A 16864-nucleotide genomic window follows, 5' to 3' on the forward strand; every position below is an offset into this window, starting at 1 on the left:
ACACGGGTTCGAGCCCCGGTCCGGGAAGATCCCATATGCCACAGAGCAACTAAGCCCGTGCACCACGACTACTGAGCCTGCACTCTAGAGCCCGCGAGCCACAACTACTGGAGCCTGCGATCCACAACTACTGAAGCCCATGCACTTAGAGCCCGTGCTCCACAACGAGAAGCCACTGCAATGAGAAGTCCGCGCACCGCAACAAAGGGCAGCCCCTACTCGCCTCAACTAGAGAAAGCCCGTGCGCAGCAATGAAGACCCAACGCAGCCAAAAATAAAGAAATAAATTTATTTTAACAAAAAAAGAATAAAGTTATTTATAAAACTGGCATACAAGGGTAGAAACCATGGAAGAACAAGAGATTTAAGCAGTGATTTTCCACTGATAATTTTGGGTTTATCTTTCTTGAGGTTCATTGAACTGTTTGAATCTATAGGTGTATAGTTTGTTCATCAAATGTGAAACATTTACAGCCATATTTCTTAAAATATTTTTTTCCGTTTCCCCCCCTTGCTTTCCTCTTTCAGGAACTCCAGTTACAGATATGCTGAGGGCCTGATATTATCCCATATGTCGCTGATGTTCTATACATTTTTTTCTGGTCGGTGTACTCTCTGTACTACATTTTGCATAGTTTCTGTTGCTATGTCAACAAGTTCAAAATTTTTTCTACAGTGTCTACTCTGTTGATAATCCCAACCAGTGTATTTGTCATTTCAGATACTGTATTTTTCATCTTCGGACATTCCATTTGGGGTTTTTTAAATATCTTTTATTTTTCTCCAATGTTCATGTTCTCCTTTAAATATACCTGAACATAATTCAATAATAAAAAGACAAATAAACCAATTAAAAATGGGGAAAGGATCTGAATACACACTTCCCCGAAGAAGATATACAAATGGCCAACAAGCACCTGAAAAGACGCTCACCACCAGTAGGAAAATGCAAATCAAAACCATGAGATAGTACTTTACATCCATTAGGATGGTTATAATCAAAAAGTCAGAAAGGGACTTCCCTGGCAGTCCAGTGGTTAAGACTCCGCACTTCCAATGTAGGGGGCACGGGCTCGATCCCTGGCCAGGGAACTAAGATTTCACGTGCCCTGCAGTGCGGCCAAAAATAAATAAATAAATAAATAAATTTTTTAAAGTCTGATAATAACAAGCATGGGCAAGGATGTGAAGAAGTCAGAACTCTCATACGCTGCTGGTGGGAACGTCAAGTGGTGCAGCCAGTTTGAAAAACCTATGACCCAGCAATTAGACTCCTAGGTATATATATGCAAGAAAAATGAAAACATATGCCCACACAAACAACTGTATAAACACTTGAATGTTTATAGCAGCATCACTCATACTAGCCAAAAGGTGGAAACAACCCAATGTCTATCGAGTGAAGAATGGGTAAGCAAAATGTAGCATATGCATTTAGTGGAATATTATTCAGCCAAATAAAGGAATGAAGGACTCATACATGGTACAACATGGATGAAACTTGCAAACGTTAGGCTAAATAAAAGCAGTCATAAAAGACCATATATTATATGATTCAATTTATATAACATATTCAGAACAGGCAAATATACAGACACAGAAAGTAGACTAATGGTTGCTTAGGACTGGGAGGGATGGGGGTTGGGAGGCAGCAGTAGCTAAAGGGTACCAGGTCTCTTTCTGAGGTAATTAAAACACTCTAAAATTGACCAGGTGATGTTTGCACATACTTTCAAGCACACTAAAACAACTCATCTGGACACTTTAAATGGGCGAACTGTATGCCATATGAATTATATCTCAATAAATTTATTTTACTTCTTTTTTTTTTTCCCTTCCCTTTTTTTTTTTTTTCGTGGGGACACCTCGGATATGAACCAGGGACCTCTTGATTGGCAGAAAGCAATTTTTAAAAAAATAAATACGTAAAGGGAAGATACGTACTCCTATAGTTCTCTTACTCTCCATGTAAAACCCAGTTTCAGTTAGAGTACTTTCTGATAGCCTAGAAATGGAATGCTGAAGAATTCAAATATATATACTTTAAGGTCAGTACAAGCTTTTAGCCCCCCAAAAAAAGGGCTATCTCACTTGTTCATGTCTTGAAGAAATTCTGAACAGCAAAAAATTTGGGAAACTGTATGGTACAGATCTCTACATAACCAAATTACCTTATTTTAATCACCTATTATTCAAATTCTAACAAAATAATTTGAAGAAGCGCTAGCAAATGAGCAGGATTTGAACAGAAGGCAATCCTATTTCTACTAAAACAAGGGGAATTAGGGATCTTATGACAGGTTCTACATCAACTCTCACCCAGAGAGCAATTCTAAGAGGAGAGCTCTTACCAGGTATGTAAGATGTAGTATCCAGCGATGCAAAAAGGAATAGAAATCTTGCATACGGAGCCTTAAAAAAAGACACTCCTTTGTCTTTTATTAGTTCACAAATTCTCAGAAAATGAGAACAGAAAGAGAATACAAAGGAAGAGGTGCCAAGAACCAGTAAAATTAAAGTCTTGTCAGTGATAATTCATTGAATTAACTCATTCGTTCCATCAACAGATACTTATGCAGTATCTACCATGTGCATAGCTATTAGAACAAGATTTACAGTGATATAAAAATACATAAAACCTACATTATAAGCTCTTTTATGGCTTACAGTTTACATAAGCTATGGTATTTTTCCATAAAATATAGAAAATAGTACTTATGGTATTTTTCCAGAAAAAAATGGGTCTGAAATGATTTTCCCTTAATTACATGTGTTGGACTTCCTAGCTTTAAAGAAATGGAAGAAAATTTAAAAGAAAATATTTAACTATGTAAACATTTAAAACTTCAAAATATAAAAAAATAATAACTAAACATATTAAAAGTTAACCTGGAAAAAAAATTGTCCTTAATTTATAAAAGAGTCATTATTATTATAAAGCAATTATACTCCAATAAAGATGTTTAAAAAAAACTCATTAAAACTGGCAAGAAAAACCCTAAGATACCAACAGGAAAATAAGCAAAGAATACAAAAAGATAATTCACAAAATAAATTTAAGTAGCAATAAAACATGAAAATAGTTCCACCTATTTAGTAACCAGACACTCAAATTAAAACAAGGTAACTCTTTCTGGGCTATTAAATTAGCAAAAACTTTTTATAATAATACTCAAAGCTAGAAATCTAGTAAGGTAGGCACTATTTGTGGCCTATACATTCATATAATCTTTTCAGAAGAAAATGTTTAACAGTGGATATTAAAACTCTTAAATGTGTTCAAACTCCTTTCAAATTCTACATTCAGGAAATGATTTTACAAGAGCAGCCAGAAGAGCAGAAAGAGCTGTGTATCAGTAGGTTCACTGCCGTGCTATCGAGGACATCAAGAAACTGGTCATAACTTAAAAGGTTTATAGCATAACCATAAAATGGAATTATAGAGCCATTTTTAAATGATGTTTTAATATTTTTACTAACATGGCAAACGCTCACTATATGTTCAGATAATATATCATGCCCACCTCAGTCTAGAGGGACCTCTTCTCACCCCTGTATAATTTACTTGGTAATTAATCATTCTTTTGATATCTTTTACTGCTATAATAAACTATTATTTAAATCATTCACCACATCCTTTCACATTTATGCCTAAGGAGATAGCATATAAAATAGAGGACCACAGACTCTGAAGCATAACATGGATGAATGTGTCCTGACTCCAGGTATTCTAAACTAATACATCTCTCCCTCTCTCCCTCTCTCTCCCTCTCTCTCCCTCTCTCCCTCTCTCTCCCTCTCTCTCCCTCTCTCCCTCTCTCTCCCTCTCTCCCTCTCTCTCCCTCTCTCCCTCTCTCCCTCTCTCTCCCTCTCTCTCCCTCTCTCTCCCTCTCTCCCTCTCTCTCCCTCTCTCCCTCTCTCCCTCTCTCTCCCTCTCTCCCTCTCTCTCCCTCTCTCCCTCTCTCTCCCGCTCTCCCTCTTTCTCCCTCTCTCTCCCTCCCTCTCTCTCCCTCTCTCCCTCTCTCTCCCTCTCTCCCTCTCTCCCTCTCTCTCCCTCTCTCCCTCTCTCTCCCTCTCTCTCCCTCTCTCTCCCTCTCTCTCCCTCTCTCCCTCTCTCTCCCTCTCTCCCTCTCTCTCCCTCTCTCCCTCTCTCCCTCTCTCTCCCTCTCTCTCCCTCTCTCTCCCGCTCTCCCTCTTTCTCCCTCTCTCTCTCTCTCCCTCTCTCTCCCTCTCTCTCCCTCTCTCTCCCTCTCTCTCCCGCTCTCCCTCTCTCCCTCTCTCTCCCTCTCTCTCCCTCTCTCTCCCTCTCTCTCCCTCTCTCTCTCTCTCTGTCTGTCTCATTTATTTATTTTTTTGGCCGCACTGCAGAACACGCAGGATCCTAGTTCCCAGACCAGGGATTGAAACTGCGCCTCCTGCAGTGGAAGCGAGGAGTCCCAACCAGTAGACCGCCAGGGAAGTCCCCTGAACTAATACATCTCTGAAAGACTCACTTTCTCCATCTGAAAAATGCACACCTATTTTACAAGTTCATTGTAATCATTATATAAAACATGTTATACTATTTGAATGATGGTACACAGGTAGATGATAGATGTATATTTATCACCACTTCTGCACCAGACCAAGAATTATAAAGCTTCCATTTACCTTATCTCTTTTCCTTAACTAAATTATAAATTCCTTGAAGACAGGGCATGTTTTATGCTACACTTACACATAATACAAGTATTATGTATCCGCCTAGGAGAGTGTGAGAATATTCAGAAGACAAGTGCCATTTGAAATGACTGCAGTAGAAAAGAGAGGAAAGGGCAGTTGATACACAGGAACCAATCTACTCAAAGGCAAGAAGTTGAGAAAAAAGATGCCATGTTCAAGAATGGGAAAGATGTTCAGTGTGGATGAGGTCTATTTGGCCTGGACCTGAAGCTTAAAGGAGTTTCAAATTTAGCTACCGTTGAGTGGCAAATTTGTGTAGGGATGTACTGAAAGGTCTGCTCACAAACAGACTTTAAGTGAAATTCACGGCCTCCCTACTTCTAGCTAAATCTAAGGGTAGGGAGATCTCCAACCCAGAAAGCTCCCTGGACCAGGGGGTAGGGGAGAGGGGAGGGGAGTTGTTATTTACTGGGCACAGTCTCCGTTTTGCAAGATGAAGTTCTGGAGACCTGCCACAGTGTGAATGAATATACTTAAACACTACTAAGCTGAACACCTAAAAATGATTACAATGGTAAAAAACAAACCCCCGCAAAACCCTGAGTGAATAAAAACACCCTGTGATACATTTACACAATGAAATACTTTATAGTAACAAAAATAAAAGAACCACTATCACCCAAAACAACATAGGTGAATCTCATGAACATCATGTTGCATGAAAGATGTGAAATATCACTAAGTGTCAGGGCAATGAGGAGAGGAGGGTAGTGACCGTGCGGGGGGCAGAAGGGGTCTCTAGGATGCTGCTTTCTTCACACAGGTGATCTTTACAAGAGCAAGTTCACTTCTAGATAATTTATCATGCTACACATTTCATATATATATTATAAATGTCTGTGTTATATTATACAACAGCAAATATTACACAAAAATTTAAAATAAAAAAACCTGAGGGAACCTACCAGGTCCCACCTAATTGGTCAATTGGCCTCTCTTTCTCTTTCATCTTTGTATTATCAAATTCTGTGAATTGCCTATATAGTTGCCTCTATTATATATAATTCAATATGTAAAATTCTGTACTTACAGAGGAACAGATTATACCTAAAATATATATAGGTATACTCTTCAATATTGCAATTCCATTTCCAGGATTTTATTCTAATAAAATATCTTGGATATACATAAAGACTGAGCCAAAAAGAATGTTCATAACATTGTTGTTTATAACAGCTAGAGAAATGGAAACACCCTAAAAGTCCAACAAAGGACTAGTTAAATTAATTAAGATCACAAGCAGCTTCCTGGAATGGAAACATCAGAAAACACTCAATGGGAGTCAGGAGGCAGTTGCTACACAACAGAGGCTCCCACTGGCAGACACAGATTACCCCCAATACTATGTAATAAGAATCACTCCATCCCACTTTAAGGTTTCCATCACCTATGGATAGGTGCTTGTTTTACTCGGCTGCTTCCCTGAAAGCATCTAGCAACAGCTACAGTCCAGGGTGCCTGTCTTCAACACAGAAGGGCCACCTCAGGGCCTGTGGAAAAGGACTCTCCCATGTATTATACTTTCAGGTACAGGCTTCCGATGGCCTCTTTAAGCAACTCTGAGATCACACCAGTGGAATGAGTCAGGATTTATAACACTCTCGTCAAAGTAATTCAAAAACAGTTAAATTACAGTATTCCAATAAAGAGGAATACTGTTTGTCATTAAATATGTTTAAAACATGGGAAAGTGCTCATGATATGGTAGCTTCTAAAGATAAAATGTATGGAGGGGAAATTTATATATATATATATATATAAACATATATATAATATATGTAATATATATATTGGATTGGCCAAAAAGTTCCTTCAGTTTTTAAGTAAAAATAAAAGACACATTCTTCATTTTCACCAAGAACTCTATTGAACAGCATATTCACCCTTTTGTCCCACTACCTTCTGCCATTTTTCAGGCAACTTCATAATTCCATCTTCCCAAAACTTTTTACCTTTTTGAGCAAAGAACTGTTCCAGGTGCCTCTTACAGTCTTCCAGGGAACTGAAATTTTTTCCATTAAGAGAATTTTGTAAAGACAGAAATAAATGGAAATCCGAAGGTGCAATGTCTGGTGAAAATGGCAGATGAATCAGAACTTCCCAGTCAAGCTGTAACAGTTTTTGCCTGGTCATCAAAGAAACACACGGTCTTGCATTATCCTGATGGAAGATTATGCATTTTCTGTTGACTAATTCTGGACGCTTTTTGATGAGTGCTGCTTTTAGTTGGTCTAATTAGGAGCAGTACTTGTTGGAATTAATCGTTTGGTTTTCCGGAAGGAGCTCATAATAGAGGACTCCCTTCCAATCCCACCATATACACAACATCACATTCTTTGGATGAAGACCGGCCTTTGCTGTGGTTGGTGGTGGTTCATTTCACTTGCCCCACGATCTCTTCCGTTCCACATTATTGTACAGTATCCACTTTTCATCACCCGTCACAATTTGTTTTATAAACGGAACGTTTTCCTTACGTTTCAGTAGAGAATCGCATGCGGAAATACACTTAACTTATGTGGAACCCGAACATCAAAGCAATTAATGTAACCAAGCTGGTGCAAATGATTTTCAATGCTTGATTCAGGTATTTTGAGAATTCGGTTATCTCCCTCGTGGTATAACACTGATTGTTCTCAATTAATGAGAACAATCAACTTCAGCTGGTCTACCTGACCATGGAGCATCGTCCACCGAGAAATCTCCAACACGAAATTTTGCAAACCACTTTTGACACATTCAATCAGTTACAGCACCTTCTCCACACACCGTACAAATCTTTTTTTTGTGTGTCAGCTGCGTTTCTACCTTTCTTGAAATAATAAAGTATAATATGCTGAATATGCTGCTTTTTTCCTTCCACCTGCAATATTAAAATGGCTACACAAAAATCCACCAATTTTGATAAGTTTTTTCTTTAAATGCATGCTGATATGTTAGGGTATACGTCACAGTACAACCTAACAAAATTGTCTGGAATGAAATTAAAGACAACTAAGCACTGCTAGAGCCATCTTAACAGGAAAAAAAACGAACGAACTCTTTGGCCAAACCAATATATAAATCTCACACACACACACACATACACATACACACACACACACACACACAGAGGTAAAGAGGTAAAGCCCAGGAAAGAAATATGCCAAAATGTTAATGGTGACTATTTTTAGATGGTAGGATTATGACTGGCTATTTTCTTCTTTATACTTTTCAGATTTTTCTACAATTGACACGTGTTACTTTTATAATCAGAGAGATTTCTAACTGATTTAGAAAAGTGATTTCATTCACTTTTCTAAGGCAACAGCTAGACCAATTTGGAAAATATTACTCTTAAACATAATGCATAACATTTAAAAAAATGAAAACAGTAGTAATCTAAGTTGTAAAGACATGTCAAGTTAAACAAACAACTAAAAAGAAGTTCCAGAGAAAAAAGACTGAGCTGTGCCTAATGACCTAAAGGAGTCATTCAACCTGTAGTGTTAACACTTCTGATTTTAGTGGCATGATTTATGACCCTCGCGCCAAAATTCCAAACACCTTTAGGAACAATATGCAAAGTAATCACAGTTGAAGCAAAAGAGGGAATTTGGAAAAGCCAGGTCCCCAAATCCTCTTTCTCCTATGACTTCAACATAGAAAAAACAAATGTTTCTTGAATAAAGATTACTGCAGCTATTTTAAAATGTACCTAGCCTCAAAACATACTTGATGGCTTTTTATGAAAATTAATTATGATGGACTTCCTCCCTTTTCACTTTAAATGAAAAAAGAAAAAGAAAAGAAATTAATAAAGAGAGCTAACAATTACTGAGCCCTTTATATAAAAGGCCATTATCTCATTTAATTTAGTAACAACCTACGAAGGAGGTGCTATTACTATTTGATTTTCAAATGAGCAAACTGACTCTGAGAGAAGTTAAGTAACTTTCCCCAAATCAGAGGCTACTAATTAAAAGGTAAGATTCAAAGCCTGTCTGTCTAGTACCAACACCTCTGTGCCCTCCAATATATCCACTGCCTCCTCCATCCAACAAGTACCTGTGGAGAGCCTACCAATCATTAGACACTGTGCCAGGAACTGAGACCTAAAAGTGAGCCAAACAACCATGTCCCTGCCCTCCTGGAGTCTGATGGCTATTGAGGCCAAACCACCGGAACTAGGAAGACTCAGAACAGAAGGACTTAATCTAACTTATAGTGAAGGGGTATGAGGTCAAGGGAAGGCTGACCCTGAAGTAAGCAATGCTTAAAAGAAGACCAGGAGGAGGAGGAAGAATTAACAAGGCAAAGAAGGAGAGCAAAATATAACACCCAGGTCATCCTTTTCTTAAAAATATACTTGGGGACTTCCCTGGTGGCGCAGTGGTTAAGAATCCACCTGCCAATGCAGGGGACACGGGTTCCAGCCCTGGTCCGTGAAGATCCCACATGTTGCAGAGCAACTAAGCCCATGCACCACAGCTACTGAGACTGCACTCTAGAGCCCATGAGCCACAACTACTGAAGCCCGCGAGCCACAACTACTGAAGCCTGCGCACTGCAACGAAGAGTAGCCCCCGCTCGCCGCAACTAGAGAAAGCCCGCGCGCAGCAACGAAGACCCAACGCAGCCAAAAATAAATAAATTTATTAAAAAAATAAAAATAAATTTAATTTTATGACAAATCCAGAAAAACCACATACCATCATGATCTTTTTTGAACACAGTGCTCACAAGAGTCAAAAAACATTTTATGAAAGCACCAACCACTGACATCTTTGCCACACCTTTTTCAGAAACTACGCCAAAGGATTCTTTGTCCGGGGCAGGGTCAGAGGAGTGGATTATGAGGAGGGTGAAGACAGGTGATCCTCTGAGACTTAACATTAGTCAAAATCTACCACTGAGGGTTTTTTAAACAGATGTCTTTAAGGGACAAGGATACAATATACCTCAAAGTAAAGCAGGAAAAGCAAGGTTTGTCATAATCTAATTAAAGTAAGACTGAAGATTAAAATCAAACACACTATAACCTAACAAATTGAGGGAGGTTAGTGACCAGAGGAAAAAAAACAACAACAGCCTGTGTGAAGTCTAGGGAAATGAAAACCTAAGAGTAAGACTCTTGTCACCTGCCTCTCATCCTAGAAGCAGGGGGTACGCCTGTTAGGGATGCACGCCAATCTGGTCTGTTAACATTAGTCACTAAGATCATTCAACTAACTTCCCTAGCTGATGTCATGCTTACCAATCAATCTTTTAATTATACTTTGGCTTTCTACAGGCAAGAGAATACACTGACCCACCAGGTACAGACAAAGCCAAGTAGGAGCTGAAGCACAGTACCTGGACCTTGCTTACCTTATGCTGCCCAGGGAATGCCAGCTTATAAAGACCCACAGCAGTCACTGGCCAAACTCTTTTTCTAACATTTCCCCCATTTTCTCTTTAAAAGAAATTATTTCCTATGGCCTACTGACTGGAGGCATCAAAGTGTCTTTATAAACGATACATACCACCCGGTCAAATGCGAAGGCTACAACAACAGCATGCTAGGAGTAAAAATGATAATCACTGAAGAGTGAGGAATTATTAAGTAACAGGAAGTTATTAAGGCAATGTATCCAGTAAACAATCAAGACTTTATAGCCCCTTATTTCAGTAGGGCTCAGCACAAGATTTACAAGACATTAAGAGAACGCACGTGAAAGAAGTAGACGCAACTTCTAACAATATGACAACTAAAGGGAACCACAAAGTCCTTCTTGAAAGACGAGCTGTCCCCATTTCAGAACATGAAGGAGCTTCTGCTATCACTGGAGCCCTTTGTTACTGCTGTGTGGTCACTGCTTCTCTGCCTAAAGCCACCCCTGCCAACGGTATCTGCCCCAGTAAGGGTCTCAAGCCACGCCCATCACTGATGCTGCCGGGAGAGACTGCAGCTGCACCGTAAGGTGGGTTTCGCTAAGGAGAATAGATAAGTGACAGCCAATGGCATGACTGAAACAAGCAGGCTCCAAGGGGACATTCAAGGAGAGGGAGAGATCAAGTCACCTAGGAGGGACAGAATATTGAAGTACTTTTTTAGTAGTGAAACCCATTTTTTCAAATGAACTTATAAGAACCATATTATAAAAAGTAAATAAAGTCACTGGTTTAAAAAAGTTATTTCAGGTAACAAGTACTTTACACGGGCCAATAAATGAGAACAAGGAGGCTATTTTTTTTAATAAATTTATTTATTTTTATTTATTTTTGGCTGCACTGGGTTTTCGTTGCTGCGCGCGGGCTTTCTCTAGTTGTGGCGAGCGGGGGCTACTCTTGGTTGCGGTGCGTGGGCTTCTCATTGCGGTGGCTTCTCTTGTTGCGGAGCACGGGCTCTAGGCACGCAGGCTTCAGTAGTTGCAGCACGCAGGCTCAGTAGTCGTGGCTCACAGGCTCTAGAGTGCAGGCTCAGTAGTTGTGGCGCACGGGTTTAGTTGCTCCGCGGCATGTGGGATCTTCCCGGACCAGGGCTTGAACCTGTGTCCCCTGCATTTGGCAGGCGGATTCTTAACCACTGCGCCACCAGGGAAGCCCAAGGAGACTATTTTTAACATAAACATTTTTATGAAAGCTTACAGGAGATAGGAGGAGTCTCCTATCAGCCTTAATAGACAAGATCTGTGTTTTTTTTAAGTGCAGATTCAAGAAATCACAAAAGTAAATTGTTCCAAATTAGTTTTAAAAGCTCTCCTTATAATCTCAGGATCCTCCTACAACTGACCCAGAAGCTTAAAAAAGAAATTATAAGGAATGCTTATTTCTAAGTTTAATCACTAACAATAACACCTGCTATCCTTATCATGAATTATTTATCAAAAACAAGGACAAGAAGTATCCACCACTGACAACAGGCAGTAAAACCATAAGAGCACTATCACTTCTCAACCTGTTTTGTGTTCCCCTGTCATTGCATAACTCTCACGTCAGCACGCGCTGAGCAGATGTACTGGGCTGGCACCTGCCGCACTGCTGCACTGGCCAACGTGTGCCGGCCTGCTTTCCACAAAAGACCTGTGCATCAGATCAGCCTTCCTAATCAATGACACATCGACATGAAGTGCATGAACAAAGATGGCAGATGGAGCTTTATTCTGGTCTGTCCCCAAACCAGTTAACCTAGTAGCACAAGTCACATTATTGGTCTCCTATGCGTTAAATGTGGCATCTAGCATTATTTGAAAATGCATGTTGAGCTTCTTTAAAATGGTTAAAAACATAAGTAAAAGAAATTCAAATAAACAACTGCAGAACTCCTGAAGCATCTTTTACTAATGATCTACAGTAAGTTGGTCAGAGGTCAGCTCTGTGTATTAAAAAGGTGGTGGTGACAATGAGGGCATATAAAAGAAAAAATAACAGCTTTGTCAAGTCATGTTTTACAGATTTGCTATTGTAAAATTAACTGCAATGTTGCTAAGAAAAATACTTCTAAGATCTTCTTGTTCGTACACTGCTGTTCACTTAAAGTTGGATGAAGCCGATTATCCTGACCTATTTCTACTATAACAAAGACAGAAACCTGGCTGAAAACTCAAGGTTTCTTTTTATCATTAGAGAAACAGTCATTTTTTACAGCACATTTGCAGTTCTCTCTGTTCCTTTTACCTAAGGATGTTCACATCCATTTTTTCCCAAATTATAGTTATACAGAATTATAACTTCTGATCTGCCCGTTTGTATAATGAAATCAACTCTCTTCTTCATGGCGGTTAAGAGCAGGGAATGTGCAGCCAGACCTGAGTTCAGCACTAACTGTGAAACCTTGGACAAAACACTTAACTTTGTGACTCAGTTTCCTCATCTTAAAAAGAGACAGTAATAGTATGTTCCTCATAAGGTTGTTGGTCAAGATTAAATGGGTTAATAGAAGCAAAGGAAATGGCACATTTTAAACGATTAGTAAGTGTTCGCTATTATTATTTTTAAAGAAAAACTTAAAGGAGTCAAAATACTCAAAGTATGAATCTACTAACAAATTTATATGATAAACTTTCTGACAAAAGTTCTAAAAATGTGAGATGTATTCCAAAGGACCAAAATGAATTCTCATTGCACCATGTACCATTATTTAGAGAAGGTGTTCCCTAAAAGTTCACAAGAGTATCTCAGAAGTACCTCAGAGTTAAGGAAAATGAAGAACGACTTTCTTCACAGCTTATAAAAACAAAACAAATCTGTTTGGGCCGACTGGGTCATAACAAGCACGAATGTAGTTCCTGTACTCAGTTCTAACTACAGCTGCAGACTTTGTTTAAAATTTCTTTAAGGAGGAAAAAGAAAGAGGACACTTAACTCCCTTATTCCTGCAACTACAGAGCAAGACAGCAAGATGCAAGAGGAGACGTGGAAATATTTTCATTACAGGGGACAGGGGGCAGCAGTTTGCAAGTTTACACTGGGATGCAAAAGACAGGGGTAAGAGGGCATTTGAACATACAAACGGAGGCATATAAGAGGGAAATTCTTAGTTATGGTGAATTTCATCTCCCGATCAGAAAAATGACATAAGAATTCATTAATAGAGCCCCTAGGGAACAGAATGCAACGAATGCTTTGGGTACCAAAGTTCCATATTAGGGCTCCCTGTGGGAGCAAAGTTTTGGACAAATCAATCCTTCACTTGATGTGCACGTGTGAGCAACAATCTGCACAACGCTACTACTCACGGCCGGTAAAGGGCCCTCAGAAAGAGAAACCAACCTGCTTGCACAGCCTAGATGCAGTGTCTCACAGGAGAGACAGCAGGCACACTCGGGGGGAGACAAACGGAGGGCAGGAGGAGAACGAAGGGGAAACAGCCAGTGTGCATCTGCTTCACGAGCGTCTACCTCTTTACTCGAGCGGGGGCGAAGGGGAGGTAGCATTTTCGCTTAGTAACGAGGGGCGTAGTTTCAGCGCGGCGCCGGTTCGGAAGCCTTGGAGGGGGAAGGGGAAGGGGGAGGGGGAGAGGGGGGTCCCAGTCCCGGCAGGACCAGGGGCGCCCCCGCTACGCTCCCGCCCCGCCGCATTCCCGGCGCGCGGCGAAGCTGCAGGGAGGGCCGGCCGGCTGAGCGCTCGGCCGGACCCGCGGCGCCCCGGCAGAGGTCCCTGGGCCGACCCGGCCGCCGTGCCCTGCGTCCAGGGCTGCACCCCGCCCCTCCGGCCCGGCAGCCTGGACGCTCCCGCACCACCTGGCGGGAAGCAGAGGCCCCCACGCCCCCTCGGGCCCCCGACCGAGCTCGGGCCAGGACGAGACCCGCTTTCTGCGCCGGGCCCGCCGCGGCAGCCCCACTCACTTCGCCGCCCGGCAGCGCTCCGGCTCGGGTTCGGGTTCCGCCGGCGGCGGCGGCGGCGGCGGCTCCTCCATGGCGGCGGCGGGAGTGGCGGCGAAGGCGGGCGGCGGGACCAGCTCGGCGGCGGCGGCGGCTTCTCTCATCCGTGCACGGAGCCCCGCATGGCCGCGGCGGGCAGTAAGCTGCAGCCTGGCGCGGGGCACCGGAGCCCCGGAGTGCAGGAGTGACTCGGCTCCGCCTCCGCCTCTAGCCCGCCGCAGGAGCCGCTCGCGCCGCGGCCATCTTGGAGACGGCGACCGGGCAGCGCCGGGCTACGGCGGGCGGCGAGGGACAAGCTTCCCAGGGAGGCGGCGGCGGGCGCCGGGATGGACCGGCGGGGAAGGGAGGGGAGGGGAGGGGAGGAGTGGAGGCGTGGGAGACCGGGCGGCAGACAGCTAGCAGGTTGGGGTAGCGGCGCTCTGCCCCGGGGGCCGGGCCTCGCCGCCGCCGCCGTCTGGCTCCGCTCGCGGGGAGTGTGCGGTGGGCTGTGCGCGCCGGTGCTCCCAGGTGGTCGGCGTGGGGCGTGCACCGAGGGCCCCGGGAAGGGCATCGCGGCCTGGCTTAGGCGGCGACTCCTGACTTTTAAGTGCTTTGTGAACTTTAGCAAGAGGATCGTCGCCAAACGTAGATGCCATCCTCAGAAACAGGGGTGGATGTAACGCTCACAGCTCACACGCGGGCGTGGAGGCTTTGGGAGACCTGTGAGTCCTGGGGGCCCGGGGGTGCACTCCGATGAAAGAGCAATCTTCAACACACACACAAGACTCAGGGTTCTGAGACTGTGTAAACAGAGACTCTGGAAACGCAGAACATTAAAGTTACCCTGCTATCAACAGGGCGGGAAAGAACACTGATCTAACCTTCTAACCTCTGGATCACAAGAGGGGGTATTGATCTTCCAGAAACTCGGGCTGGAGTGCTCCTACACTAAAGGAAAAGAAAAAAGAAAACAGTTCTAAAGATTATTTCAGAGTTATAAAAATACTGTTGAAATATCACCGCCTCATTTACTCAGAGAGCATCTGAGACTTCACAGTTTTAATTTGCAAATATTTACAAATTTTCCCTTAAGGTGAAGTCCAGAGTTAATTCAAAAACAGTATCATTTAAAATTAAGTACATTTCTATTCATTCAAATGCACTGGTTTTCAAAAGCTCGTTTGGTGGAGCTTGAATATGTAAAATACACGTTTTGATTAAACGTTGGTAAGAAAAGTGGCCAAGATGGAAAAGTTTAAATATGATTATATTTAAAGGCCAGTTAGCTATGTCGCATTCATAAGTACATTATACTGTATATACATATTCGTGTATTTCACATATATGTGTGAAATTAGCTATAGTGCATTCAAAGTACGTTACAGAAATTTCTCTGTAGTTTAAGAACTTTTTCAGTCTATTTTCTTTATTAAGATAGTCTATCATTATATGACCTGATAGAGCTGAATTTCCAAATTGACATTCATTTTATTTACTCAAAAAGAGTTATTCAACAAATACTTACTAAATGCATATATGTGCCGGGAACTAAGCTAGACGCTGGGGATATAGTAGTAAGCAAAACAAAGTCTTTTCCTGGTAGAGATAACATCCTAGATGAGTAAGGGGAAGAGAGAGGACAGAAGAAAAACAAACAAGTAAATACTTAGCATATCAGTGGGTGATAACTGCTATGGAGAAAAGTAAGCTGGGAAGAGGCTGGAGGGGACAATGCTATTTTACACAGATTGGTCAGAATAAAGTTAAATGATTTGGTCATAGCACTATTTCAAAAGAAAATTGTGATAACTTCTTACTTACTGAATTTCAAATTTTCTTTTGAAACAGTGGTATGACCAAATCACTTAACTTTATCCTCACTAACACATCTTTAAGTATTGTAATAGTTTGAATCGGTTATAGCTCACAAATAACTCCTGAAGACAGTCAACCTGGGGCCTGTCCTCAGGTCTCCCCGCTTGTAAATATATAATATTTGATGTATAGACCAGCATTTGAGAGATGTATGGTTTGCTGTTGTTTTAATTGCCACTTGAGGGTACTGTTTTAACAGAAATCAAACAAATTTACACTTAACTAATCATGTAAGGCCTGTAGAGACCCACGTTAACTAGTACTAAGTGTTCAATTTAAGTGCTGTGAATTTTGTCTTCATTCAAGTTAATTTTGTGTCCTGTATCAGCCTTTTTTGTTTTTGCTCTCCTCCTATTCTATGCCACTTCGTTTCTGCAATTCAGTATTCCAGATTTCAAGATCTGAATTTATTTCCTTCTTACGCACACCAACCTCACACCCACTCCTTCCCTGTGTTCTCTGACTTGATGAGCTACGGCACCTTCACCCAGTCAGAACTCTGAACAACCACCACTCAGCCCCTGACTGATGGGTCCAAGTCCCATCAAACTCTCCCTCCCTCTGGAATCCATTCACTTCTCTCCAACCTCGCTAGCTAGCTCAGACCACTGTCGCATCTCCCTGGATAATCGTGACAGTCTCCATCTCTCCCTGCCTGTTGGAGTGCTCACTCCCCAACCAACCTCTTCTCACGCTGCAGGCCACAATAGCCTTTCTGAATCTGATCTAAACATGTCACTCTTATCTAATTTATTTTACTGACATCTCATTGCTGTCACAATAAAGTCCTTACCGGACTTTTTGAGTTCTTCACATGCTCCATACCTGGTCCTGCTACTCGGATTGTGCAAAAGGAGGTTCTGTTCCATCACACTACCTTTCCACTTGGTCCTACCTTTCCACTTGGCCCGCCCTTTCCAGTCTAAGCCGTGCCTGCTTCTTCG

General features: G+C 41.9%; 1 protein-coding gene across 5 annotated transcripts in view; it reads right to left on the reverse strand.

Annotated features, from left to right (window-relative positions):
- The window catches only part of MAP3K4 (mitogen-activated protein kinase kinase kinase 4), a 108065-nt gene extending 93750 nt beyond the window's left edge, over positions 1-14315 (reverse strand). For all 5 annotated transcript variants that reach the window (XM_059940873.1, XM_059940871.1, XM_059940872.1 and 2 more), the window contains exon 1: positions 14031-14315. In XM_059940873.1, coding sequence (XP_059796856.1) covers positions 14031-14170 — 140 coding nt within the window. In that variant the 5' untranslated portion in view covers positions 14171-14315. The remainder of the gene's footprint in view (positions 1-14030) is intronic.
- Positions 14316-16864: the final 2549 nt, after the last annotated feature.

Source organism: Balaenoptera ricei, chromosome 12 (genome assembly GCF_028023285.1).
Source record: "Balaenoptera ricei isolate mBalRic1 chromosome 12, mBalRic1.hap2, whole genome shotgun sequence".
NCBI lineage: Eukaryota > Metazoa > Chordata > Mammalia > Artiodactyla > Balaenopteridae > Balaenoptera > Balaenoptera ricei.